Genomic DNA, 27821 nt, shown 5'->3' with positions numbered 1-27821 from the left:
ACACACCTGGACAGACAGAGAGAAGATATTACCACCACATGGACACACACGACACAACACTCTATTACAATATAGAAATCATTCACATTTAGCATATCTAAATAGTAATGACTCAGAGAGGAATATATAACATTTACCCGTCAGGATGAAGAAAATCACAGTGAGTATGAGACATGTGATCATGTTGACTCCCAGTCCAGAAATGTTCATGGACTCTGAGGAGCTCTGAGCTCTGGTGTGATCCAGAACAAGACTTCACCCCCAGCCTGGTGCTGGAGGACTTGTTGAGCTGTAGCTCCACCTACAGAACATATGACAGATGTATATTTGTGATGACGATACCCATATCCCCATTACACACACATTGTCTTTATTTTCATTGAACAGCTTTAATCTAAAGCATCACATTCTGGGGGTTATTTGAACCTGGCATCTCTTCATCTGCATTCAATTGCTCAACCACTGAGACATATCACCTCTTTGTACTTGTTTGGTTATTACATTCAGTGTGGACATGGTTGGATAAAAACATTATAACAACTGTAAAACCATTCAGGTTAGGATGGAATTATTTACAGAAGTGTATTATTATTGCTTGTTGATGCTACACTATTGTCAGGACACCTATTCATCTGTGTAGCAGACAGAGGCGTAAAGAAAGACTGTTGTCACAATTTAGACTTGATTAAAGGTCTGGAATTATGAATGCAAATATGTGAAATCTCTACATGTAATTATAAGGAATGTCACAGGTGACCAATAAACACCAGTGGAAAGCAATGTCATGGTTAATTTATGGCCAGTGCACGGTCTCGAAAACAACTTTCACATTCAAAGCAGTCTACCACCCCCTACAGACTAACATCTGTAACTACCCATCATGCATCGCATCCTCTCAAAGTAAGAACCCTCAACAGAAGTAGCATCTGTAGTTGTGATGACGATATCCATCTCCTCTGAGTACATTACTGTTATTGTGGTTTGATACAGGTGTTCTACAGGGCCTGTTAATCTCTGAAAGGTTTTTGTAGAGCGGAGCTGAGCTCTGTACCACTGTGTAGCTGGCTGCACAGAAATATTGTCCATCATCTTCAGGTTGCCTCAGTTTGAGGAGATGAAGGTAGGCTTCTTTCGCACCATCTCCACTCACATCGAAGATGCCCTGATATAGAGACTCAACAGTGGGATTTTTGTAATAAACATACCCTATTAGTTTCAGAGCAGTGTCTCCCACTGAGCGCTGGTACCAGAGTATAGTGTAGTAACTTGGAATGTTATGACTGCAGCTCAGTTGGATTTTCTCTTCTGGCTTCCCCAGGAGAGTAGAGGGAGTCTGGTTCACCTCTTGACTGAGTGACACTCCTGTGGAGTGAGACAAATAGTAAAACCTATTCATAGAATCCCTAAAGCTTGCCACACGGATTTGATTAATCATGTAAGGTTACTACACTACAGTTTAAAGGTATTTTAGTTGCAGCGTCAAAGTGTAATGTCCTGTAAGGTCAGCAGGATTACCTGTGATCCAGAACAAAGGAACAGAGAAGACAATGAGAAGTCTGATCATGGTTACCATCAGTGCTGAGACTTGAGGATCAACTGAAGACTTAGCATCACTTTGTGGAGTTGGAGCATGAACAGGAAGTGATGTCATCTGACTGTACTGATATGATGTTGCTGGATCTAATTCAGACTTCAGATGCAGGTGTTTCACTCTGTGACACAAACCACTCCTGTAGGAGAGGAGGGTTTTTGTAGAGAACAGAGGGGATCTGCAGTACTGTGCTTGTCTAGCAGCACAGTAATAAACTGCACTATCTTCTGACAGAGACAGGCTTCTAATAGACAATGAGCCATTCTTGGTTCCACTCCCACTGAAATCACCCGTCATTGTAAAATATTTTCCGTATGAATCCTCATATGTGGGACTCTGGTAGTTAATATATCCAATGAGTGTGAGCGCTGTGTCCCCTGGTTTCTGGAAGTACCAGAGCATCACTCTGTAGTCAGTCTGGTCGTGGGTGCAGACGAGCTGCACAGTATCTCCATCTCTGCTGAGGAGATCAGAGGGAGTCTGGTGGATCTCCACAGTCTGACACACACCTGGACAGACAGAGAGAAGATATTACCACCACATGGACACACAACACTTAAAAAACACTTTATTACAATATATAAATCATTCACATTTAGCTAATCCAAACAGTAATGACTCAGAGAGGAATATATAACATTTACCAGTCAGGATGAAGAAAATCACTGTGCCTATGAGACATGTGATCATGTTGACTCTCAGTCCAGAACTGTTTAGGGACTCTGAGGAGCTCTGAGCTCTGGTGTGACTTGTTGAGCTGTAACTCCACCTACAGAACAGATCACACATGTATATTTGTGATGACGATACCTGTCTCCTCATTACACACACAATATCTTGGTTTTCATTGAACAGCTTTAATATACAGCATCACATTCAGGGGGTTATTTGAACCTGGGTTTTCTTGATTTGCATTCAATTGCTCACCCACTGAGACATATCACCTATTTTTACTTGTTTGGTTATTACATTCAGTGTGGACATGGTTGGATAAAAACAACTGTAAAACCATTTGGGTGAGGGTGGAATTATTTACAGAACTGTAATATTATTGCTTGTTGATGATACACTATTGTCAGGCCACCTATTCATCTGTGTAGCAGACAGAGGCGTAAAGAAAGACTGTTGTACCAATGCAGACCCTCTTAATAGTCCGGAATTATGAATGCAAATGTGTGAAATCTCTATATGTAATTATAAGGAATGTCACAGGTGACCAATAAACACAAATTCAATCAGGAGAGACCTGGGATGAGTGAAAGATGTTTATTACAGACTAATAAATGTACTATGGTGTTTGGAGCTTGAACCCCATGGGGAATTATATAGATCAAAGGGCGCCTGCCCAACGCCCGAAGAAGAATCCCCCACGGAGTCCAGACACTGGCGGCGGCAGCCGACGACCAATCGATCCGAAGACTGAGACAGGAACGGCGGCGACGGGGTGGTGGAGGGTCGCGCACTTGATAGCATGGACAAACTACACAGGGAGAGAATCATATTTAAAGGCACGGATCATGTGACACCATTAATTGATAGCGGGAGCGCTAATCGACCTGAACCCTAGTGACCGCCCGACCAGGGAACGGGGGGAAGGTAGGGCGTTCTTAGCGGGGGGAGTGAGTAGTGTACACTACGATTAAGCCAGAGTGCAGAGATCGGTCTTGCCTGACTGAACTTGCGCAAGCTTCATTTCCAAGCAATGTCATGGTTAATTTATGGCCAGTGCACGGTCTCAAAAACCAACCTGACCTCACAATCTATTCGTAACATAGTGTACGTCTTTCTGTGTCCCTCGATTTCGTATACTATGTTACGAAAAACCGAACCACAAGGTGGCGCTTCACCCGAAATGTCACCTAAAATTTGTGTAGCTTATCGTAAATTAATATTCAAATACTGCATTCATATCCACAATAACAATTATACAAATATAAAATATATATTACTGTACAATATTTACATATTGCTCTCTGCTTTAAAGCTCAATTCTGAAGTGCTTTGCGAGCACCCGTTTGTGGCATTTTAACAGGACGGATCTTCAGTATTTTCAGTATGGAATTACGCCTTGACCTTCATCAATCGCCTGTCAATCAAAATGTGACATCCTTGGTTACGGCGCTGACAAGTGACGTCCATTGTTTTAGAAGTTGGCGGTAAGTACCTACCTAAAGATGTTCAGATTTTTTTTATTTATTGTAAATGCACCCTTTCAGGCCGAAGATGTGTAATAATTATGTAATAGTTAAGCAAGTAAACTCAAGGTAACCATGGGGATGCTCCAACGTGGAGTTCTAACTTAATTTTGTGAAAGTGCATGGTAATAAATGCATGTTAGCCATGCAACGTTAGTCAAATGGCTAATTAACGGTACGCTAGCGTTGTCAGAGCATTCATGAAGGCATTAAGTTATTTAATTAAATACTAATAATATTTATGTCTCCCTTGTCCTTCCCCTGTGTGCACCTTCCCCTTCTATAATTGTATGTTTTGCTCCTTCCCAATATCCTCCCCTGTCTTTGCCCCCCCCCCCCCCCCCCCCCCAACACACACCTGTCTCCTCAGATTCATCTGTCATCTCTATTTAACATTGACCTATTACATATTCTATTTGTCTACTTGTCCTGTTGTCCATCTGTCTGTCTGTCTGTCTTCCTGTACTGTATATTTATTGTCTGTCTGCCTTGTCCTTTTGTCCTTCTGTGTGCCCGCCATTTCTGGCCCGCCCCAACGGTTCTTTTAAGAACCAAAGTTCTGCTGTCAAGTAAGTTTAACATTTAAACAATAGTCATGTTTAATTAAGTATTGTCATAATCCAATAATAATAAAATCTAAAGCCTATGTCCGCCTTGTCAAAATACCTTTAACATAGTATGGTTGCCAGAAAGATAAACTGATGGAAATTAAAATCAAAACCACATCTGCACAACAAAAGTAAAATGAACTTTCTTTTCAGATGGCAGGTTCTACCAAAAAGAGCTGCACCTCCTGCAAAGGCCACATCAGGGTGGCATGCAAAAAGTGTCCCTTGTGTGGAGCAGTCCAGCCCATGAAAAGTAAATTGGAGTCACAGAAGAAACGCTATGATACCCAGTGGGCAGCAACGACTCTTAAGGGAAATAACATCCCCAAAGTCCTTAACTCTGCCAATTTAATGGTAGGATAACAAAAATCTTCAGTCCCTGTCTCTTCACCAAGAACAAAGTGAACGGCATGAGTGACAAATACATTTTGTCCTTTCATTGTTTCAGGTACACAAATTAGATAAGCTTGGGTTCGTCCCCTTGCTTTTCCTGGGACGCAAGTCCAAAATGTCCTGTGGCTGGTCTGAGGTGGTGTGTCCTCAGGAATTTATGGATGTGAATGGGACAGCCATCAAAACCATAAAGGACATTTTTGACAGTGCTTTGACAAGTAGGTGACAGACCCAGTGTTGATATATGTGTGCAGACATATTGTAGACAGATGTGTTGAGCATAGTCATGTAAATATGTCGACATGTAGACAGATGTGTTAGGCATACTTCGGGTTGGCAATGTAATAATTGTAATTTCCCCTCATAACTTTATCAGGTTCAGGATAAGATAAATTGTAGTGAGTCCCTAAAGCCATAACATTATGACCACCTGTCTAATATTGTGTATGACCCTTTTTCTCCTCCTTGTAAGAACAGCCCTGACCCTTCGACTCCACTAGACCTCTGAATATGTGCTACATTTACATTTATTCATTTAGCAGACGCTTTTATCCAAAGCGACTTCCAAGAGAGAGCTTTACAAAGTGCATAGGTCACTGATAATAACAACAAGATAGCCACAAAAACAATGCGGGTAGCCAAAACATGAAGCACATATTGTGAACAACCAAAAATAAGTGCCAAAGGGAAGAACCATAAGAGCATGCAGTTAAACAAGTTACAATTAAGCAACATGAATTGCTATAAGTGCAAGTGTACCTGTTGAAAAGCAAGCACTAGCAAGCCACTAACCAACAAGAGCAACAAGTCTCTAAGCAAGAGTCATTGTGATCCTTGAGGAAACTAACATTGGGTCCAGCAAACTATTCCTAAGTACCGTTGTACTCCCGGAACAAGTGTGTGTGGTATCTGGCACCAAGACATTAGCAGCAGATCCTTTAAATTCTGTAAGTTGCGAGGTGGGGCGTCCATGGATCGGACATGTTTGTCCAGAACATCCCACAAATGCTCGATTGTATTGAGATCTGAGTAATTTGAAGACATAAAACTTTTTGACAACATAAAACTTTCACTTTCATGCCTAGTAGGCTATACCCCACCCATTGACAGGTGTCATGATAATGAGATAATCTGTGTTTTTCACTTCACCAGTCAGTGGTCATAATGTCATGGCTGATCAGTGTACACGTACTAGGATTTTGTTCTTAGGAAGTGGACACTTAAAACAACAATGTACATAACTCATAATTATCATATACTAATTTGCATTTATATGTATTTTTCTTCAGTTTTCTACAGAAACAATGATATTGCAGAAGCTGGGGACATCTGCCCCCCCACTCCTGCAGAAGCTGGGGACATCTGCCCCCCCACTCCTGCAGAAGCTGAGGACATCTGCCCCCCCACTCCTGCAAAAGATGAGGACATCAGCCCCCGCACTCCTGCAGAAGCTGGGGACATCTGCCCCCCCACTCCTGCAGAAGCTGAGGACATCAGCCCCCGCACTCCTGCAGAAGCTGGGGACATCTGCCCCCCCACTCCTGCAGAAGCTGAGGACATCAGCCCCCGCACTCCTGCAGAAGCTGAGGACATCAGCCCCCACACTCCTGCAGAAGCTGGGGACATCAGCCCCCACACTCCTGCAGAAGCTGAGGACATCTGCCCCCCCACTCCTGCAGAAGCTGGGGACATCTGCCCCCCCACTCCTGTATGTGTAAGAGATGCTGCTCTCCAGAGAAATACAGAAAAAGATATATGAAACTGTACAAGATAGAATCAGAATCAAAAGGGGTTTTAATCGCCATGAAAGTTTGCACAGACAAGGAATTTACTTTGGCAGGCAAGGAATTTACCCATAGATACACATATTTCAAATATATTGGTCTCACTCACTTCAGTATAATATAATATCTACAGTTTGTACAGTGACCACGTTCATTGCATGAGACATGTATAAATGCTAGTCACTGCATAGTTTAGTTGTTTAAGATTTGTCAAATCTGTCTATTTATGACACAACAGCTGATTGCAAAGCTTGCTGCTGATTAGGTGGACTAATTCCACTAGACACACCATTGTAATACAGGAAGTACTGTTGTTGTAATGGATGCATTTGGCTTTATACTTCCTCTTTAGGGGCCCACTGTTCCGGCTCATTCTAAAGATGCAATCCAGGGAAGGAAGAGAAGCCGGCCTATAAAAAGTGGTTCAACCATCCCCCCCAAAAAGAAAGGTTGACCATGCACCATGCTTTTCAATAAGCAGACATGTTCTTATACTTAGACAGGTTATACTGATGTCTCCCAGAGATACCAGAAGGCATTATTTGAAGTAGATTTGTACTCTTATTGGAACATAATAAGACACCACCTCCCACAGTGGACAGACTGACATTGTTTAGATTTCAGAGTTAGTGTTAGACAAGAGGCCATGTTTAGGGATAGGGAGTAATTAAAGACACGTTATTCTATAATCATCACCAAAATGTACATTATTCACCCTATTGTGTCATAATACTAAATAGAACACCACCAAAGATAAGTCTTTATTTTATTTTGTTAACCTTTTTTTGCAGTTTGCCGTGTACATGCAAAGAATAAGGTGTTTCTCTTCCAAGAAGTAGTAGGCAAGAGGAAAAATGAGGTAAAATGTTTTGGGATTTCTTAAATACTTAAAACATAAATGGATGTTCATACATTTACCAGATCAAAACCTTTCTTCCATGTGATTTGTTTATGTTAAATGCTTAGGACAGGGAAGAAGTCCTCGTGCGGTGGCAACCTTGTTATGGTTGGTAAGTAATTCCTGTAAAGTAATTAAACTGTCTAAATAGCTGTGTGTGTTTATCTGTATACTGTATTTTATCTGTACAGTGTGCCGGCATATCTGAGTAGGGGGCATTAACCCCCTGCAGTAATTCACAGTTATTCAAATGTTTTTATATGTTTTACAGTGGCGAACAATGGGATGACACCTGGGAGCCTTCAGCCAATTTTCCAAAAGTGATTAATAAAGATAAAATTTGCTTTTTTTAATGTGCGTGCGTGGTTTGGTTTTGTGATGACAGTATTTCAGAAAATTAGACAATCATGTTCGTTAAAAGTATGTAAACAATGAAGTACAGCTGTAACCATTAAACAGTGTTTATAATTGATAGAACATGTATTTACATTAATGGAAGATGAAACATTTAGGAAGAAACAAAGGCAGTGATCAGCACATAAGGGCGGCCGGGGGCCCAGCCCAAGTTCTCACCAATGATGGACAGGAGAGTGATATGTTCTGAATGTTTTTAGTCCAGACTATCTTTTTGCCTGACATGCAATTGTTACAATGTGTCGCTGTCAATGCTGTCGTTTTGAAGGTTATGGGTCTGTCTGATATGACGAGGATCTCTGACCACACAGTCCATTCGTAACATAGTGGACGTCTTTCTGTGTCCCCAACCCAGTCTCCCATACTTCTGCGTATCTATGACACGGGTTTACACATCTATTTTGCGTGCCATATATACGCCAAATATATAGGCTGTAGCCTATATACAGGCCCGGTTCTTGCCAGCTCTGGAAGGGCAGACTGGCAGATATCTTGAATTATCCAGATTTCTTTAGAAAAATTCGGATTTAACTCTGTATAACTCCAGACAACTATCTCAATAATGACCACACACGTTAATATCGATTAGTGACCTTCGTAAAATCCGAGTCTGGACGATGACGTAAAATGATGAGCGTTGATGAAGTTCTGCGTGTGATATAGCTCCTCACAGTCTATTCGTAACATAGTGTACGTCTTTCTGTGTCCCTCGATTTCGTATACTATGTTACGAAAGATCGAACCACAAGGTGGCGCTTCACCCGAAATGTCACCTAATATTTGTGTAGCTTATCGCTACGCATATTCGTAACATAGTGTACGTCTTTCTGTGTCCCTCGATTTCGTACACAATGTTACGAAAAACCGAACCATAAGGTGGCGCTTCACCCGAAATGTCACCTAATATTTGTGTAGCTTATCGCTACGCATATTCGTAACATAGTGTACGTCTTTCTGTGTCCCTCGATTTCGTACACAATGTTACGAAAAACCGAACCATAAGGTGGCGCTTCACCCGAAATGTCACCTAATATTTGTGTAGCTTATCGCTACGCCTATTCGTAACATAGTGTACGTCTTTCTGTGTCCCTCGATTTCGTACACAATGTTACGAAAAACCGAACCATAAGGTGGCGCTTCACCCGAAATGTCACCTAATATTTGTGTATCTTATCGCTACGCAACGGAACCCTGATTTAGCTGAAAGCTAATGATAGCTAACTGTCGTTCTTTAAAACAAACGAGATTCCAAACAATCTTAAAACAAAGTCATCGGATAGTTTCTAATAACATGTCTTTAATTATGCGAAATTACACATGATGACAAACCAAATTGGCTAAATATAGCTACCAACTAATCTTGCCATACACCATGTTATAAGTAGGCCTAACCTACACAAAAGGTGTGTTCGACTTCATGCAGCGCCGGCGGCGCGGACCAGCCAATGGCATTCACTGCTTCAAGTCAGCCATGCCGGCTGTCGGTGCCGCCGGCGCTGCATGTAGTCGAATATACCTAAAGTCTCATGGGTAGGCTAATCCCTCGATGCATCATCTCATTTAGAATACTACTCCATTGCCAACTAGGGCATTTAATGCTAATATTGATTACCTCCTCAACACCTCCATTATGTTATAATCTATTCATACATACTTTGTATGTGATAAATCGTTAAGATGTTCTGTTTTCAAACCCTAAACATGTAAACTTTGAAACATGTAGTTGAACTACAAATATGGCGTCGTTCAACTTCTCGATTTAGTGTTTAATGGAATACGTTTGTAGTTCTTTTAGTAATTTGTGTTTTACACCAATATCATCTCCAATTTTATATCAGATTGATCTGAAATGTAAAGTGTACATATATTATAGATCAATAAGCATTATATATAATCAGCTCTACAAAGGTAAACTTTGGCATGTCTTTTTTTCATACTTTTTATTTTATATTATATTCAAGTGTTGAATGTTTTTGTCACACTCTGCATGGAATGTCTCAATGGAGCAACATGCTAATTTTCAGCCCGATAGCAGCATACATTGGAGTACAAGACACATTTTAGATTTGGAAAATGAACATTTCAAGGTGGCGCTGTTGAGCCTCTATCTGGCTTAGAGGTAAGGCCATATGAAAAAAAGTATTTACTAGTCCAAAATATTCATCAGGGCAAGCCACGAACATGTACCACCAAGGACAACTAACCCCTAACCCTAGCACGGTCTGTTTAGACCATGTCTTATGCAGAGCAAATAATCATCTTTAAAGTTTGGGGATAAACAAATGCACAAGTGGGTCTGTACCCTGATATTGTTTGTGCTAAACCAGGACTATGTGCCACCGAAACATAATTTGACTTTGACCACTGATGTAGTCTATTTAGATTATGAATGGTCTTGGAATCTATACTTGGAAAGATACCTCACTGCAATGGCAGATTTCGATTTTAAAAAGACTTTTTTTGGACCAATTTTTGGAAAGGTCTTAGCTTGCAGGTTCATTTATGTAAGTTTGACACATTCCTGTAAACCCTTATCTGATATATTGACCTTTGAACCCTTGCCAGTGGTCACCTTAAAGCCCTATATTTAGTAACCCTAATTAGGGTAATTAGGGTTAGGGTTCCTTTCATGGCACATAGTCCTGGCTTGATACAGTGAATAACTAGGGTTATATAAACTGTGTCTTTCAGTTTCATAACCCTAGCCCCTACCGGGGATCAACAGCGCCACCTAGAAAAGGTAATTTCCTAAAATTCAATTCAATTTGTTTTTTTTAGCTGAGGCTAGGATCAGCCTGGGATTTTGTATTTATACCAATATTGACCCTCTTCACATCATACTGGAACCATGTTTGAAGATTATGATGTAAAGTAATGTTAAGTAAAGGTTACATATAAAGACATTTAAATGTTGACTTTTCGAGTACTGATACATTTTGTCTTTCATAAAAGACCAATGAATGTATATTTGTCATATTAAGTGATTTAAATGTAACTGAGGACAAAGATCTTCTCATAAAATAAGTTTTTAAATTGAAAGTAAAAAGAACTACATTTCCCAGGAATCCGCCAATATGTTTTAACGCTAATATGCGCCATATTTGTAGTCCATGTAAGTTCACTTTGGTTATCGCTTTAGTTAAGTGTAGCGCACATTATATAAAGACCTATTCAATTACTTAAAAAACTTGTGTACGTCTTACCACGTGTTCAACACTCTAAAAATGAGAATATATAATTTATAATTCATATAGCCTACCTTCATGCCATCACCTTTATAAAGGCATGGATTTTTCTGAATGTGACGTCATCACTCCCAGTACAGATTATTTACATAAGTGAGTCCAACCATGCAAGTCAATGTTTATAAAAATAATACCAAAGTTTATTGGACAATAAAACACAAAACCCATGGGACACAAGAAAGTGCAATATTAGAACACTTTGAATACAAATAGTAGATAATAGACTTGGAAGTACAACGAGGCTGGGAACGTAGCTACCAGGGCAAACCAGGGTATGTCACCGCAAGTTATTGGGAAACTGGACCGCAGGTGTGGATCTTGTGCAGGTAGGATGGACTGGATCACTGGAGCCTGGAGATGCACACATACACAGACAAACAGAAAGACAGAAACAGAAAGACAGGCAGAGCCTGTGGAGGGCGTAATACAGGTAGACAGAAAGAAGGGTTAGTATGTAAACAAAATACGAGCCAAAATATGTATTGTACAAAGTGTTCATTAACTACTACTGAGTCTTACTGTCTGAAATAAGGGGAATAGAAACATGCAAATATATTGTAATGCCTTTTTTGGGTAGCAGATGTTATTAGATATCAGTGGTAGGCAACATGATCTAATGTAGAGCACGTTGTTGATAAAACAGGTACATAGACCTGAAGCAAGAAAAGTAAAATGTATTTATTTCCAGTCAAGAAATTGTTCTAGAAAAGCATTTATTTGTCTCACAATACCCAAATTCAAATGCATAACATTGATATTCTGTCGATGCCTAGGTGTTGACATCGTCGTGATCATCTGAGCTGGTGTCAGAGCTTAAAAAGTCCTGGCCCTCTTCCAGGAGTTCTTCCAGGTCCAGGTCGGGTTCTGTAAGATCCAGGTGGAGGTGTTGGAGATACATCTGTCTCACTACAGCCTGGTGAGACTTCAACTCTGTAAGTTTCCTCTGGTGCAAACTTTGGAGTCCCTTCCTCCCTTTTGGTGACAGGTTCCATCAGTCACCTAAATAAATAAGCTTATTTAAACATTTGCGTCCGCAACGGAAAACACCAGAGTAACCTAATTGAAACTGCTACTAAATCGCAACAATGTAAAATGAGTTAATGTGTACATGCACACTTTTTCGTTACCAGAGATTGACTGCTCCAAGACCTCAGCACGTCTCTTCAGGTATTCCCAGTGCTGCTTCATCTCTTTGACGAGGACCACTTCTTCCTCCTCCAGCCTCCGGATACCCATGACCTTCTCAAAGACCTTCTTTTTTGTGAGAATGTCAGTATCTGAAGCAAAAAGTTGTTTAACAAAAATAAGTACAAAAGACAGTTATGTGGTTAAGAACACAAAATAATAGGAATACATTAATACAATGATAACTTTTTGTAAAACTAGATTTAGATATAGATATTTAGATAATATTTACTAGATATTTGATTTCATAAGTATTAAGTGTTATTTCCTAATTGCTTTTGCCTCTAAAGTATCAAAAGTGGCTATTTCTACCCACAAACCTTTTTAGCCAATTTCTATTCATTTTATCTAAAAGCAGTTAGGAAATAACTTACTGCTCAGGTGGAGTCAGGTGACTGAGCGGTTAGGGAATCGGGCTAGTAATCTGAAGGTTTCCAGTTTGATTCCCTGCCGTGCCAAAGGACGTTGTGTCCTTGGGCAAGGCACTTCACCCTACTTGCCTCGGGGGAATGTCCCTGTACTTACTGTAAGTCGCTCTGGATAAGAGCGTCTGCTAAATGACTAAATGTTATGTAAATGCCCTCAGGAAAATAAACAAAAAAAAATTTACACAGTGTTTAACGGTCAGCACAGTTCATCGCAAAAACATCATGAAATATATTACAATTTCAAAGAAACTTTAATTCAAGTAACCATAAGAAGCATGAGCGAAAAGTGCTGGACAACACAAAAAGCACTACTTTGATTTGCTCACTTTTATGACAATTATAGGCTACATACCAGATGTTGGAACGTGCCAGGGGAATATGTATTCCGGCTGGAAGATTAACTCCACTGACTCCACTCTTTCGGATGGCTGGACAAGTGTATTATGTTCCAGGACCAGGGCAGCCAGCTTCCCTTTCTCCTCTCTTATTTTGGCTCTCATCCTGTGGCGACCCTTGTTTGTGTCTGAAAAACATTAACATAGACATGTGTCCTAGATTGACCATTATGGCCATGGCTGGTTTCTTGAACCGATCTCTAACAAACCATTCTGCCTGTACAGCCGATGTGTTCTCTGCCTGATGCTGGCAGACATTTCCTCCATCTTCTTCTGCAACTCCACAGGTGCATCACTGTCCTCCACTGGTGCTGGTTAAGAAAAGAGAACACCCAAGTACAAACATGAGTTGAGGACAGAAAATACTTTCATGCATTCTTGCTAAACCCAGATCGACAGTCATATGACATATGACATTTGTAGTCTATCAGCAGTAGTAAAATTATATAATGTTCATTTTGTGTACGGACATACCACTCTCAGCCCACTCCTGAACATCGGTCACCCACTGCAGGATTGTGGAGTTGTCGACTGACAGCTCTGTCTTTAAGGCCTCATAGCTGTCTTTTTGTTGTTGCAGACTTTGCTTGGTCTAAATAAGGAAAGAAAAACACAAATGCTTATGCACTTCACGACGTAAGGCTAAAACAAAGGCTGAATGAGATGGTTGATATATATATATATATATATATGCTTTATTGCATTGAGAACATTCCAGGGTACCTTCAGGAATCGTCTGCTGAGGTAGGAGCTCATGTGCTGGACCTTGGCTTGGTTCCATCTCATGCACAAGAGTGTGATCATGTCGGTGCGTGCTGCAAAGGAACATTGGTCAGTGCAAGGGCATGCTCTAGAATGCATGTTGATGTGAAAGAAGTCAATATGCTTACCAGCTTTTGACATATATTTTGTGGAAATGGCTATCCTGGAGAGGAAGGCGTTGGCCTGCTCCACTTCTTCTCCCAGGGTGCAGGCAGCATTCTCCTGGAACCCCCCACCCCATTTGATCTATTGGGCCAGAAGACATGCCATATAATATCCAGTACATGTACTGATTATGTTAACTGGAACCATAACAAAGGTAAGGAAGTAAAGGTTTGGTTCAGTACCTCACACTTCATTCCATGGGCCTTTGCATGGAGGACAGAAAGAAAGGGCTTCATGCCTAGAAGATGTTGTAGTTCTGGGCATACTCTGCAGACCTTCTGCAAGTAGGGCCAGTACTTGCACATAAGATCAGTGCAGAAGAAAGTTGCAGTGTTGCCCAATTCCTTCTGCAAGTAGAGGGCATATGCATATATTTCCCCCCTAAACATATTAAGGCCTCTAAGGATTGTGCCATGCCTGCAGACAGCAAGCTCAATGCCCTCTTCATCAAGCTTGCTGCTAGATTTTCTGGAGATCTCCTTAGCAGCAGCAAATTCAGCCCCACCACAGACACCCTTTCCGGGAACCTTCGGATAAACACACACAAAATCCCTGAAAATGTTCAATGAAGGTCTACACAATATTTAAAATTCAAACTTGTAATCAAATAATAACTACGTCACAAAAAGAAATTACTTACATGCTTGGTGGCCTTGTGGACATGGTCTACAAACTCTGACACCTTGCTGTCCTCGCAAAGGAAAACACCTTCCAAGTGGCCATGACTGTCCTGACTACACAAAGGAGTTAAATCTGTTAACAGATGGTACTCTACAACACAATGTTTATTACATTGTATTATTTCCATTAACGTGGAAGATTACTGTCCGGATACTTTAGGAGTTACCAGTAAATAGTTTGCATTACATACCTCCCTGCCTTCTTGAAACGATAATGCTTGCGATTGCCATCCACTGCTACCACAAGCATTTCGGGAGTGCATGGAGGGCAGACAAACGGCTGCTCCTGGCACATCTTGTCAACCTCATATCTGCAGATGGCCCATTCCATGAAGCTTTGGTGGAAAGTGTCTCCAGATATTTTACCACTCTGTTTCAATAAAAAAAATATATCAGTGAATAGTCTGATACTATGTAGGTTATTTCTTATCTTATTTGTCCAAACATATACAATGTGTATAGTTTACCAGGCAGTGATGAATATATCCACTATTAGTGCCACACACGGTACTCACTCTTCCAAAGCGGCTGTTTTTTTTGTCTAGCATTGTGGTAAATGCCAGACGGGACAGTCCAGGTGCTGACATTTTTAACTCCAGGTATGACTGGAAAACGTCAACATGAAACAGACTATTGAAGTTGACCGTCCCTGGCCAGTACCCACTTTGCACAACGTCTTCCAGCGCAGGTGTCCAATGAGAGGCACAACATTCACAATGTGCTTCAGGGAGGACAAGATCATAGCGACCTAAAGTGGTAATAATAACAGGACATAATTTAACAGCAATATATTTGTGTTTGTTGATATTCACTGCTACCTGCAAGAGTATGCGTGTTCACATGTGAGATTAATAAAATGATTGTTCTTCTTAAATTAAAATGTGTAAAACTCACCATTCATGGTCACTAAAACAATGGACCTCCCCACACTAACAGTCATGGGGAGCTGGCAGGTTTGGCAGGCTGATACCTCTAAAGGTAGAAGTTGAGCTACAAAGATATTTAAAAGACACAGCATGGGGATTGTGTATAATCTTGGGGATTGTGTATTAGTAATCTTGCGTCTAATGTCCTAATAGTCATTGCATAAGTGCCTCAAGCCATATCTAACATTTTACAGTATTGATGTTAGATTACATTAGACATTTAGAGGAGGTTTCATGACCAAACACCTTACCTTGGTGGGTAAGGGAATATTGCCCGTCAGCATCCTGGCTGACAAATGAGGTGGGAGGCACAGGGTGGAGGTAGCCTGAGATCAGGGATCTCCGGTTGTGCAGAACATGTCTGGTGTGTTGCTCTTTGTCACAGGCCATGCACAGATACTGGTGAGGTAAGCACTCACTACACCTCATCACAGCCACTCCTTGCCTACACCACTGGCAGGTGGTGGGCAATACTGCCTCATCTGACAGCATGCTGTTGATGAGATGCGGGCGGGACACTTTCCACCTCTCTGCAGAACAGGCATTTCGAATTCCCCAATCTTGTGCCTCTGTGTGTTTCTCACACTCAGGGGCTGCTGGCTGACCATCACGTAACATTTCTTTGACCGCTCGAAGAAGGGAATCTGTAGATGAAAGAAATTGGTAGTACAGAACATTAACTGAAGAGGTATTTTTGAGTTTGGCATTACCTGTTCAAACTAAAATAAAAACATTTGTTACTCACAAAGAACTGATTCCTGATGATCCCTGTCCTCAACAAGGTCCTGTGTGTCACTGACAGTGTCCTTGCATTTCTTCGTTCCAGCCCTGGGTGCTGAGAGAACAATTATTCAGAAGAAATGCATCCTATAATGCTGCATTACTCCAGAACCTTTAAATATTCAACTTACCAGTTGAAGATCGACATTTGGTAGTTTGAGGGACTAATGCTCCCCGCACATCTCTCTTTCTCCAACTAATCCTCAACCTGTTTTTTGTGGTCCTCTTTTTGTTCTTAGCCTACAAAAAGATATATGTTATTAACTGGAATAATGACCAAGTTCAGGTACTAGTGTATTGTTCACACAGTTTTAGTTTCATCATCATTATTACCGGTTCAGGATTAAGGTCCTTGGCATAAGCTTGACCTTGTTTCAGAAGCTCCCTAAGATGAGCATCCTCAGCATCTTCCTTTGAAGCCATACTATGGAAAAGTAAATTACAGGCCAACATATTTCAATCTTAACTGATATCTTAGATAGTTGTAATATTTGTGTCAAAAAATAATTTACAAAAATGTCGGTCACTACACATATCAGGGGACTTCTATTGTACATGTATTACATATTGGTAGCATAAAGGACAGTCATATTATGGTACCTACTATTGTTTCAATGTTAAACTTACTTGACAGCAGAACTTTGGTTCTTAAAAGAACCGTTGGGGCGGGCCAGAAATGGCGGGCACACAGACGGACAAAAGGACAAGGCAGACAGACAATAAATATACAGTACAGGAAGACAGACAGACAGATGGACAACAGGCAATGAGACGAGAGGCAGACAAGTAGACAAATAGAATATGGAGGTCAATGTTAAAGAGAGATGACAGATGAATCTGAGGAGACAGGTGTGTGTTGGGGGGGGGGGGGGGGGGGGGCAAAGACAGGGGAGGATATTGGGAAGGAGCAAAACATACAATTATAGAAGGGGAAGGTGCACACAGGGGAAGGACAAGGGAGACATAAATATTATTAGTATTTAAAAATTAAATATGTGGACTATCTATACTAAGGGTACATAAACTAGCAGTACTAAGTGGAATTAGAATTAAATAAAATATACAATAAGATAAAATATAAGTAAATAACTGAATGCCTTCATGAATGCTCTGACCACGCTAGCGTACCGTTAATTAGCCATTTTACTAACGTTGCATGGCTAACATGCATTTATTACCATGCACTTTCACAAAATTAAGTTAGAACTCCACGTTGGAGCATCCCCATGGTTACCTTGAGTTTACTTGCTTAACTATTACATAATGAATACACATTTTCGGCCTGAAAGGGTGCATTTACAATAAATAAAAAAAATCTGAACATCTTTAGGTAGGTACTTACCGCCAACTTCTAAAGCAATGGACGTCACTTGTCAGCGCCGTAACCAAGGATGTCACATTTTGATTGACAGGCGATTGATGAAGGTCAAGGCGTAATTCCATACTGAAAATACTGAAGATCCGTCCTGTTAAAATGCCACAAACGGGTGCTCGCAAAGCACTTCAGAATTGAGCTTTAAAGCAGAGAGAAATATGTAAATATTGTACAGTAATATATATTTTATATTTGTATAATTGTTATTGTGGATATGAATGCAGTATTTGAATATTAATTTACGATAAGCTACACAAATTTTAGGTGACATTTCGGGTGAAGCGCCACCTTGTGGTTCGGTTTTTCGTAACATAGTATAAGAAATCGAGGGACACAGAAAGACGTACACTATGTTACGAATAGATTGTGAGGTCAGATTTAACATTCAAAGCAGTCTACCACCCTCTATAGACTAATATATGTAACTACCCATCATGCATCGCATCCTCTCAAAGTAAGGACCCTCAACATAAGTAGCATCTGTAGTTGTGATGACGATATCCATCTCCTCTGAGTACATTACTGTTATTGTGGTTTGATACAGGTGTGCTGAAGGGCCTGTTAATCACTGAAAGGTTTTTGTAGAGCGGAGCTGAGCTCTGTACCACTGTGTAGCTGGCTGCACAGAAATATTGTCCATCATCTTCAGGTTGCCTCAGTTTGAGGAGATGAAGGTAGGCTTCTTTCTCACCATCTCCACTCACATCGAAGAGGCCCTGATATGGAGACTCAACGGTAATAGTTTTGTAATAAACATACCCTATTAGTTTCAGGGCAGTGTCTCCCACTGAGCGCTGGTACCAGAGAATAACGTTGTAACTTGGAATGTTATGACTACAGCTCAGTTGGATCTTCTCTTCTGGCTTCCACAGGAGAGTAGAGGGAGTCTGGTTCACCTCTTGACTGAGTGACACTCCTGTGGAGTGAGAAGAAGAGTAAAACTGATTTATAGAATAATTAAAGCTTGACACACAGATTTGATTATTCCTGTAAAACACTAAAGTTTAAAGTCATTTTAGTAGCAGTGTGAAAGTGTAATGTCCTGTAAGGTCAGCAGGCTTACCTGTGATCCCGAACAAAGGAACAGAGAAGATAGTGAGAAGTCTGATCATGGTGACCATCAGTGCTGAGCCTGGAGGACCAACTGAAGACTTAGCATCACTTTGTGGAGTTGGAGCATGAACAGGAAGTGATGTCATCTGACTGTACTGATATGATGTTGCTGGATCTAATTCAGACTTCAGATGCAGGTGTTTCACTCTGTGACACAAACCACTCCTGTAGGAGAGGAGGGTTTTTGTAGAGAACAGAGGGGATCTGCAGTACTGTGCTTCTCTAGCAGCATAGTAATAAACTGCACTGTGGTTGTTTACACTCAGTTTCTTAATGACAAGAGAGGCGTTGCCTTTTCACCGCTGAGATCCCCAGTGAAACTGAAATTTTCTTCATTTGAACCTTCAAAGTTTGGAGTCCCATATCTCAAATATCCGATGTGTGAGAGCTGTGTCCCCGTTTTTGTTCAGCTGTACAATCAGTTTGTATCACTGTGTTGGCTGACAGCACAGAAATACAGCCCGCTGTCCTCTGGTGTCAAGTTCTTCACAGTGAACGCTCCGTTTTGAGCTACAGATTTAACAGCTGAGTATTTGGTTTTACTGAGATCTCCGTAGTCCGGCTGCAGACCAACGCTTGTGAACACGATGAGCATCATGGACTCCCCTGGACGCTGTCTGAACCAGTACATCTGAACGTGACCCGCGTCTTTCTCATGGCTGCAGTTCATCTCTGCAGTTTTCCTGGCAAGACTCCAGATCGTTCCTGGCTGCTGTGTGACATCACTCTTCTGGCAGTGACCTGTGGAATGGAGATTATAATCATAGCAGAGTGGAAATGATGCTCTTGTAAACATCTACAGCGTGTGAGCGTTATCTAGTCTATCATGGAGATGTTTCCTGTGTAGCCACTGACCCTACAGTACCTGTGAGCCAGAGTAGAGAGAGAGACACTGGGACCTCAAGATCTGGAGAGAGCTGCTCTGAACACAACCACTGGTGCACCTTCTCCAAACTGAGCTTCTGTAGGACTGGGAGGGTGGGAGGGTGTGTGTGTGTTTTTGTGTGTGTGTGTGTGTGAAAGAGGTGGGCGGCACTACAGAGGCCCCGCCTGCATCATCTGAGGTGTTGTTGCATCAGGAAGCTCCTCCTCTCCTCATAGCTGAGCAGAGTTCTGGCCCTGGATCAAAGCTGGTGACGGTGGCTTCATGCAGGTGTGTGGAGGAGTCCTACCACACAGACAGCACAGTCTGGGAGACGTTTTTGTATTGAACAGAGGGGATTTACACCACTGTGGAGACTAGCAGCACAGAAATACACTGCACTGCTGTCTGAAGAGAGCTGCTCTATGGTTAATGTGCAGGTTTGGCCTTGGTTTGCATTTCCTGTGATTTTAAACCCAGCTTCAGGATAGTCTGAGTTTGCTAGTATGTATCCCAGATACACCAGTTCCATAATGTTGGATTGTTTATACCAGAAGATGCGATTGTAACCCTGGATATCATGTCGGCAATTCACTTCAGCAGAATCTCCCAGGTTCTTAAACAAGGCTGCAGGAGTCTGGTGTACTTGATCACTCAGAGACGAACCTGCAGATGAGCCTTGATTAAGAACCTGGGAGATTCTGCTGAAGTGAACTGCAGACATGATATCCAGAGTTACAATCGCATTTATTGGTACAAACAATCCAACACAGGATAACTTGTGTATCTGGGATACATGCTAGCAAACTCAGAAAATTCTGAAGCTGGGTTTAAAATCACAGGAAATGCAAACCAAGGCCAAACCTGCACATTAACCATAGAGCAGCTCTCTTCAGACAGCAGTGCAGTGTATTTCTGTGCTGCTAGTCTCCACAGTGGTGTAAATCCCCTCTGTTCAATACAAAAACGTCTCCCAGACTGTGCTGTCTGTGTGGTAGGACTCCTCCACACACCTGCATGAAGCCACCGTCACCAGCTTTGATCCAGGGCCAGAACTCTGCTCAGCTATGAGGAGAGGAGGAGCTTCCTGATGCAACAACACCTCAGATGATGCAGGCGGGGCCTCTGTAGTGCCGCCCCCTCTTTCACACAAACACACACACACCCTCCTGCCCTCCCAGTCCTGCAGAAGCTCAGTTTGGAGAAGGTGCACCAGTGGTTGTGTTCAGAGCAGCTCTCTCCAGATCTCGAGGGCCAGCATGACTCTCCAAGCTCTCATCCCAGTGTCTCTCTCTCTACTCTGGCTCACAGGTACTGTAGGGTCAGTGGCTACACAGGAAACATCTCCATGATAGACTAGATAACGCTCACACGCTGTAGATGGTTACAAGAGCATCACTTCCACTCTGCTATGATTATAATCTCCATCCCACAGGTCACTGCCAGAAGAGTGATGTCACACAGCAGCCAGGAACGATCTGGAGTCTTGCCCGGAAAACTGCAGAGATGAACTGCAGCCATGAGAAAGACGCGGGTCACGTTCAGATGTACTGGTTCAGACAGCGTCCAGGGGAGTCTATGATGCTCATCGTGTTCACAAGCGTTGGTCTGCAGCCGGACTACGGAGATCTCAGTAAAACCAAATACTCAGCTGTTAAATCTGTAGCTCAGAACGGAGCGTTCACTGTAAAGGACTTGACACCAGAGGACAGCGGGCTGTATTTCTGTGCTGTCAGCCAACACAGTGATACAAACTGATTGTACAGCTGAACAAAAACTGGTTTGTGACAGCCTTGGGTTTGTTTTCCTGCATCATCAGAACAGATGTGGTGTCTGACCTGTAGGTGGAGCTACAGCTCAACAAGTCCTCCAGCACCAGGCTGGGGGTGAAGTCTTGTTCTGGATCACACCAGAGCTCAGAGCTCCTCAGAGTCCCTGAACAGTTCTGGACTGGGAGTCAACATGATCACATGTCTCATAGGCACAGGGATTTTCTTCATCCTGACCGGTAAATGTTATATATCCCTCTCAGAGTCATGACTGTTTAGATATTCAAAATGTGAATGATTTCTATATTGTAATAAAGTGTTTGTAAGTCTTGTGTGTCCATGTGGTGGTAATATCTTCTCTCTGTCTGTCCAGGTGTGTGTCAGACTGTGGAGGTCCACCAGACTCCCTCTGATCTCCTCAGCAGAGATGGAGATACTGTGCATCACTCATCTGCACCCACAGTAAAACAGACTATAGATTGATGCTCTGGTACTTCCAGAAACCAGGGGACCCAGCTCTCACACTCATCGGGTATTTGATTTATGGGACTCCAAACTTGGACGGTTCAAATGAAGAACATTTAAGTTTCTCTGGGGATCTCAGTGGTGACAAGTCAAATAATGCCTCTCCCCTCATTAAGAACCTGAGTGTAAACATCCAAGTTGCAGTTTATTACTGTGCTGCCAGCTATGCACAATGCTACAGATCCCCTCTGTTATCTACAAAAACCCTCCTCTCTCATACAGGAGTGGTTTGTGTGTCAGAGTGAAACACCTGCATCTGAGGTCTGAATTAGATCCAGCAACAGCATATCAGTAAGTGATGCTAAGTCCTCAGTTGGTCCTCCAGACTCAGCACTGATGGTCACCATGATCAGACTTCTCACTATCTTCTCTGTTCCTTTGTTCTGGATCGCAGGTAAGCCTGCTGACCTCCCCACTCCACTGAGTTGGACATTTGCGAAAAAGAATTTCTAATATCTGACTGCAAGCGAATGCAGCACTAGACGACTCCCCCCCCCCCCCCCCCCCCCCCCCACACACACACACACTCCGCAGAGTCGGACATTTGCGAGAGCGAATTTCTAATATACAAGCCCAAACTTTTTCATTTTCCACGGTTATTCAGATTGAAAATCTGCGGAATTCCGACAGCCTTCCTGTTCTTGTGTTGGAGCGACCGAAGTTGTTCCACAACAGTTTGACGTGGAATATGGTCGACTGAATTAATGGTGACAGACTTTGCAGAAAACTAAGTATTGATCCATCCTTATAAAGATCGCCTGAAAACTCCCTGGCCCTGTCTATTCCTGTAATTTTGGTTGATGAAGTGTTTCTGTGCCCTGAGTGACGTCATGTGAGATGACAGTGTGTTCTGCTGACACTCCCTCCATCCACCTCCTCTGGGCAGAGTCACTGTGACACAGCAGGGGGTGGGTGTAGCTCAGGGGTAGACAGCCTCCTCCCTCTCAGTGAGTAAGCAGACTTTGTGAACAATACTTCTCAAACCGTTACAAAGTGCTTTCCTGTACATTTATCAATCCAACAAACCAACACAGAATCAAAGCAATACCCATTAAAGACAACAGTGGTCCAGCAGTAACAGGTCACTGATTATCTGAGTGAAGCCTCACTGGTAGAGCTTCAGGAAACAGGAACACCATGATCATCCTGCTTATCAGCATATCCATTCATGCTGTCTGGGCTGCAGGTATCTTTCATGCGATTGTTAATTCCTTTGGCTTCTTGTTATTTTTTTTATAAAGGTAATAACATCTTGTCTTCCCTCATCTGCAGGTTTGTCTCTGAGTGACCAAGTTCACCAGACTCCTGCAGCCTTGATTAAGAACCTGGGAGATTCTGCTGAAGTGAACTGCAGACATGATATCCAGAATTACAATGTTATCCTCTGGTATAAACAATCCAACACAGGAGAACTGGTGTATCTGGGATACATGCTAGCAACCTCAGACAATCCTGAAGCTGGGTTCAAAATCACAGGAAGTGCAAGCCAAGGCCAAACCTGCACATTAACCATAGAGCAGCTCTCTTCAGACAGCAGTGCAGTGTATTTCTGTGCTGCTAGTCTCCACAGTGGTGTAAATCCCCTCTGTTCAATACAAAAACATCTCCCAGACTGTGCTGTCTGTGTGGTAGGACTCCTCCACACACCTGCATGAAGCCACCGTCACCAGCTTTGATCCAGGGCCAGAACTCTGCTCAGCTATGAGGAGAGGAGGAGCTTCCTGATGCAACAACACCTCAGATGATGCAGGAGGGGCCTCTGTAGTGCCGCCCCCTCTTTCACACAGATACATGGGACTGGTCATGTGACCCCCCTCACACAGGGACCTTGTCATGTGACCTCCATGACAGCATCCTCATTGCTGACAGTCTGTGCACTGCTTTTATTCCCATGTCTGATCTGTGTGGTTAATGTTTGCGATCCCCTGCTGCTGTTGAGCAATCACACTTCACAATCACATCTCTAGTTATTGTTGATGTTATTGTGTTAAGGGCACAAAATGCATTATTAAGAGAAGCTACGGTGGCTGGCAGGTGCCATAAAAAGGTGAAAGGCCCTCTCTAGTGCGATCATTTTGATGTTTGCTCAGCCATGTGGAGTGGTGGTATCAGTGGCGATTTTAGCCTGAAATTTCTGGTGGGGCAATTTTGTATGATGTCATGTCACCGTCACAAAAATAGAAGTAGCTGATTATTATAAGCAGTAGGCCTATATATACCAGTAAGATATACTATGGGCTGCATTTTGAGTGCCAGCAGGGAGCAGAAATTATATTTCAAATACATTTCACATGCTTCAGTGCTCAGCGCAACACAAAGATGTTGCCTATAATACAGCATTAAAGTAAAATGATTGCAACAAAGTAAAAAGATTAGACGGACACATAGCTCAAATAACTTGCATAATTTATTAAGCTTGTGGCACACGTGTGGCATACAATATGAAGCAAAAGGCACAACTGAAACAAATAACAGCAACAAAACATGCTGCTGCTAAATGAACAAAACTTTGTAAAAAGACGATCCTTGCAGATTGCATTGATACATCCATCAGCTCCAAAAAAAAAAGTTTGACTCAACGAATCGTAGTGACATTAAATTGACATTTTTATTTTTTTCATTCATTAATGAGCATTCAGTTATCCTGCTGAATCAGATAAACCAAAACCCCTTGTTCACAGAGAATATAAAGAAGACTGAAAACACACATTTAGCAGTTTGACTAATCCAAGAGAGTCCATAAAGCATAAAGCAAGTCACAAAAGAGCCCTTAAGTTGAATTCGTTTTGAACAAACATACTGCTGGAGATCTGGGATGTTATGATTCTGCCATCGAGTCTGTTTTAGAAGACATCGACAGCGCATTAATTTTGAAAGAGGAACAGAGAAACGCAATCAAGTCATTTGTCGATGGAAAATATGTTCTTGCCGTCCTTCCTACGGGATTCGGTCAAAGTTAACATAGGCTACTACGTTGCTCTGATTGGTTGTAGATCTATCCAATTGAGCGAAGAGGCATTTGTTTTCAAGGTTCGTTTGAAACACGCCTCGCAGTCACAGCCCAACGGAGAGTTCTCAGACTCATATTCTGACTAGAATTATGAGTATGACAAAGTCAGGCTACCACATTGACGCTCATTAGCCTTCTGTATCATATCTACTGAGACAAATGACTATGATGGAGTCAGTAACAGCCTATCCACCCACATAGAACAGGAAGAGAGAAAGAGAGAAAAAGGAAAATTGAACTGAAAGCCTTTATTGTCATTGTATTTGCAAACAACGGAATTTGGAATCCGTTGTCAATGAAGTCCTTGCGGCTGAGGACTTAGCTAATCTTATGCAAATCTCGACTAACAAACAAAAAACTAGTACAAAACAGTACAAACAAAACACCAAACTGGAGAGCAAGGAGCCGCCACACCCATGCGTGCCACCATCTTGACGTTTATGTGTATATTGGCATCAAAAATGTTTGAGCACAGAAATGTTAAAGCAGCAATAAGTAGTTTTTGGCTTGTAGCTCCCCCTAGCGGTGAAACTTGTTGGAATTTGCTTTCCTCGTTTATGACAAACTAGCGAGTCAACAACTTTGCTAACACAGTCAAGAAAAGATGGCTAGCTCTGAATCGAACTTGTATCCAAATGTGTCTTTCAGCTCTCGCCAACGAGTAAAAGCTGTTCCGATAGTGATTGTCACTACCCCGATCCTAGTCGTGCATGCTCAGACACAAAGCTCCAGAAATCTTACATACCGCAGTATTTTGCCTACAGACAACCGATGGCAATGGTAATTGTAGCGGCACCATTTTTTTCAAGCTGTTATTTTAAGGTAAAAAAGTTACATATTGTTACTTTAAATGGAGCATAAAATTAAAAGTGAAAAATAGAATAAAATGTATAAAATACGTATTTCATTAAATAGGCAGGAGGTTCATAGACAGTAGTTACATTAAAGAGATTCACTAAAACAGCACGTCTGAATTTGAATTATGTAATGCCAAAGTGAGTAATAATCAGCCACAAAGGACAACTTTTCAGCCTCTTCATTCTGCACTTGTAATGAAGCAAACTCTATATACTAATGGGATCTACATTTATTTTAAACTGGGTCATGTTTTCAATTCAATTTATATAGCGCCAAAACAATTATCTCAAGGCGCTTTACAGAGCCCCGGGCCTGTTTTCTATATCTAACATTCTATATCTTACATTCTTACATTCTTAAATCATTTCAGTGCCAAACATACTACCCTAAGTTCCAAACAATTCTATATATCATTCAAATAAAATCCACACTCCCCACAGTCCAAAGACACGTAATTCAGGTGAACTGGAGATAGTAAATTGCCCCTAGGTGTGAATGTGTTTGTGTGGACTGGCGATCTGTCCAGTGTGTTTCCCTGCCTTTTACCCAATGAGCACTGGAATTGGCTCCAGCCCCCTACAGGCCTAATTAGGATCAAATAATCTGGTTGATGGCATTTCTGTTGGATTACATTATGATAGAACACTTATGACAACGTCTGTCATTCCTTTTGGGGTTGTTCCAGCTCAAGCTTAACACACAGCTGAGACTGATGTACGAATGTTGTGTTGTTTATGTCGTCCTACAGAGTTTTATGAGACAGTACAACCACAGACCTTCATGACAAAGACGGACCATCCTAGCCATATCTCACTAGTTTTTAACACATTGTATCTACATGATCTATAGAAGATTTATATATGTAATTTTCTGCACTGTCTAACCAGCCATGAACATTTACATGGCTACACAAAAACCTGTTTTCCGCACCAACTCTTCATTAGATTCTTGGCGCTGTTATTCATCAGTTAGGGCAGATAACGTCTCCAGCTCTCTAATTTCAGCGCTGACATCTACAACAAAGAAGAACACAGTCAGTCATCTTTCTTGTGTGATTTATGACAGCTGAATGATCCCAGTGCCAAAGACCCCTGAGAAAGCATTTTGATCAGATTTAAAAACATCAGTGTCCAAGCAAGGCTTTGGAATGTGAGTTTACTGTTCAGGCAGATGGATATGGATTATGATGAAGATCTGTGGAGATCCTGACTTACCCAAGCTAAACGGGAAGTTGGAATTAGTCAGTGCATGAGCCATAGCTTCCAGTAGCTCCTTTCTCAACCTCATCTCGATTTGTTCCTTGCAAAGAAAGAAAAAAAAAGATTCAAGTCAAACAAACATTTGTTTAAATATTCCCAAAGTAATCGATTCACCTGAGTAACTGAATCTTCCTAAAGAATTCCGAAATCCTAAAGAATTTTCATTTTTGAACTTCACATGTAAAAGTGAACAAACCGTCAGATATTTGAACAAATACAGCATCCTGTTCTTTGCTTTGTTGAACATGGTGTGCTTCAGTGACTCAGTATGTTGTATCAGTACTTTCTGCTTCACCGTCATGGATCTCGTTCCAACACATTCTTCAGCCTCTGCAACCAAACAAGCAACATTTGGTTTATATTGCCGAAATTACATAATCACATAACTCTTCAAATAAGTCTTTCTGGAATTAAGCACAATTCCACTGACTTACTGTTGTAGCCAGGAACCATCTCTTCTTTGATGGCATCTGTGATTGATGCATATATTGCCTTCTTTTGTTGCGCAATATCTCTATATATCATACGCTTCAGTTTGGCTTCCTGTATATTTTCATGAGAAATCAATGAAATATTACATTCAGAAAACAATAGTACATTT

The 27821-nt window shown here is 41.7% G+C and overlaps 3 protein-coding genes, 2 long non-coding RNA genes and 2 gene segments (V, D, J or C); 3 read left to right on the top strand and 4 right to left on the bottom strand.

The window, feature by feature from the left end:
* Positions 1-114: 114 nt before the first annotated feature.
* Positions 115-2530, bottom strand: LOC134026627 (uncharacterized). Its single transcript, XM_062469515.1, has 5 exons — positions 2519-2530; positions 2288-2360; positions 1516-2100; positions 1206-1362; positions 115-301 (listed from the first exon to the last, which is right to left on the bottom strand). Exons 1-5 carry the CDS (start codon positions 2528-2530, stop codon positions 256-258), a joined length of 873 nt encoding a protein of 290 aa, XP_062325499.1. The 3' UTR covers positions 115-255.
* Positions 769-1192, top strand: LOC134026206 (uncharacterized). Its single transcript, XR_009931342.1, has 2 exons — positions 769-900; positions 991-1192. It is a non-coding gene; the product is annotated as an uncharacterized LOC134026206 (long non-coding RNA).
* A 4296-nt stretch (positions 2531-6826) lies between the features above and the next one.
* On the top strand, positions 6827-7785 carry LOC134026205 (uncharacterized). Its single transcript, XR_009931341.1, has 4 exons — positions 6827-7020; positions 7363-7430; positions 7538-7581; positions 7741-7785. It is a non-coding gene; the product is annotated as an uncharacterized LOC134026205 (long non-coding RNA).
* Positions 7786-11242: 3457 nt separating this feature from the next.
* On the bottom strand, positions 11243-17993 carry LOC134026192 (uncharacterized). 4 transcript variants are annotated; one of them, XM_062468703.1, is made up of 18 exons: positions 17792-17993; positions 17077-17286; positions 16783-16873; positions 16581-16689; positions 16415-16504; positions 15921-16313; positions 15638-15733; positions 15259-15491; positions 14935-15113; positions 14704-14797; positions 14246-14590; positions 14027-14144; positions 13860-13951; positions 13611-13728; positions 13346-13447; positions 13094-13264; positions 12256-12405; positions 11243-12127 (listed from the first exon to the last, which is right to left on the bottom strand). In XM_062468703.1, exons 1-18 carry the CDS (start codon positions 17890-17892, stop codon positions 12120-12122), a joined length of 2700 nt encoding a protein of 899 aa, XP_062324687.1. In that variant the 5' UTR covers positions 17893-17993; the 3' UTR covers positions 11243-12119. The 4 variants fall into 4 exon arrangements, 3 of the variants coding, with proteins under 3 accessions (XP_062324687.1, XP_062324689.1, XP_062324690.1); XM_062468705.1 differs by having other exon boundaries at positions 17077-17096; XR_009931339.1 differs by lacking the exon at positions 11243-12127 and having other exon boundaries at positions 12269-12405; positions 12688-13264.
* Positions 17994-19355: 1362 nt separating this feature from the next.
* LOC134026626 (T cell receptor beta variable 24-1-like) lies at positions 19356-20523 on the bottom strand. The segment is given in 2 exon segments: positions 19356-19678; positions 20466-20523. Coding segments are annotated over 2 exon segments (381 nt in total).
* A 535-nt stretch (positions 20524-21058) lies between these two features.
* On the top strand, positions 21059-21557 carry LOC134026625 (T cell receptor beta variable 10-3-like). The segment is given in 2 exon segments: positions 21059-21110; positions 21235-21557. Coding segments are annotated over 2 exon segments (375 nt in total).
* A 2925-nt stretch (positions 21558-24482) lies between these two features.
* LOC134026191 (nuclear GTPase SLIP-GC-like) overlaps positions 24483-27821 on the bottom strand; it is a 44081-nt gene continuing 40742 nt past the window's right edge. For both annotated transcript variants that reach the window (XM_062468702.1, XM_062468701.1), the window contains 4 exons: positions 27655-27763; positions 27417-27550; positions 27176-27260; positions 24483-26974 (listed from right to left, as the gene is read on the bottom strand). In XM_062468702.1, coding sequence (XP_062324686.1) covers positions 26919-26974; positions 27176-27260; positions 27417-27550; positions 27655-27763 — 384 coding nt within the window. In that variant the 3' untranslated portion in view covers positions 24483-26918. The remainder of the gene's footprint in view (positions 26975-27175; positions 27261-27416; positions 27551-27654; positions 27764-27821) is intronic.

The sequence above is a fragment of the Osmerus eperlanus genome, chromosome 9 (assembly GCF_963692335.1).
Source record: "Osmerus eperlanus chromosome 9, fOsmEpe2.1, whole genome shotgun sequence".
Taxonomy (NCBI): domain Eukaryota; kingdom Metazoa; phylum Chordata; class Actinopteri; order Osmeriformes; family Osmeridae; genus Osmerus; species Osmerus eperlanus.
The sequence above is the reverse complement of the archived record's forward strand: the minus strand, read 5'-3'. Positions and strand labels throughout refer to the sequence as shown.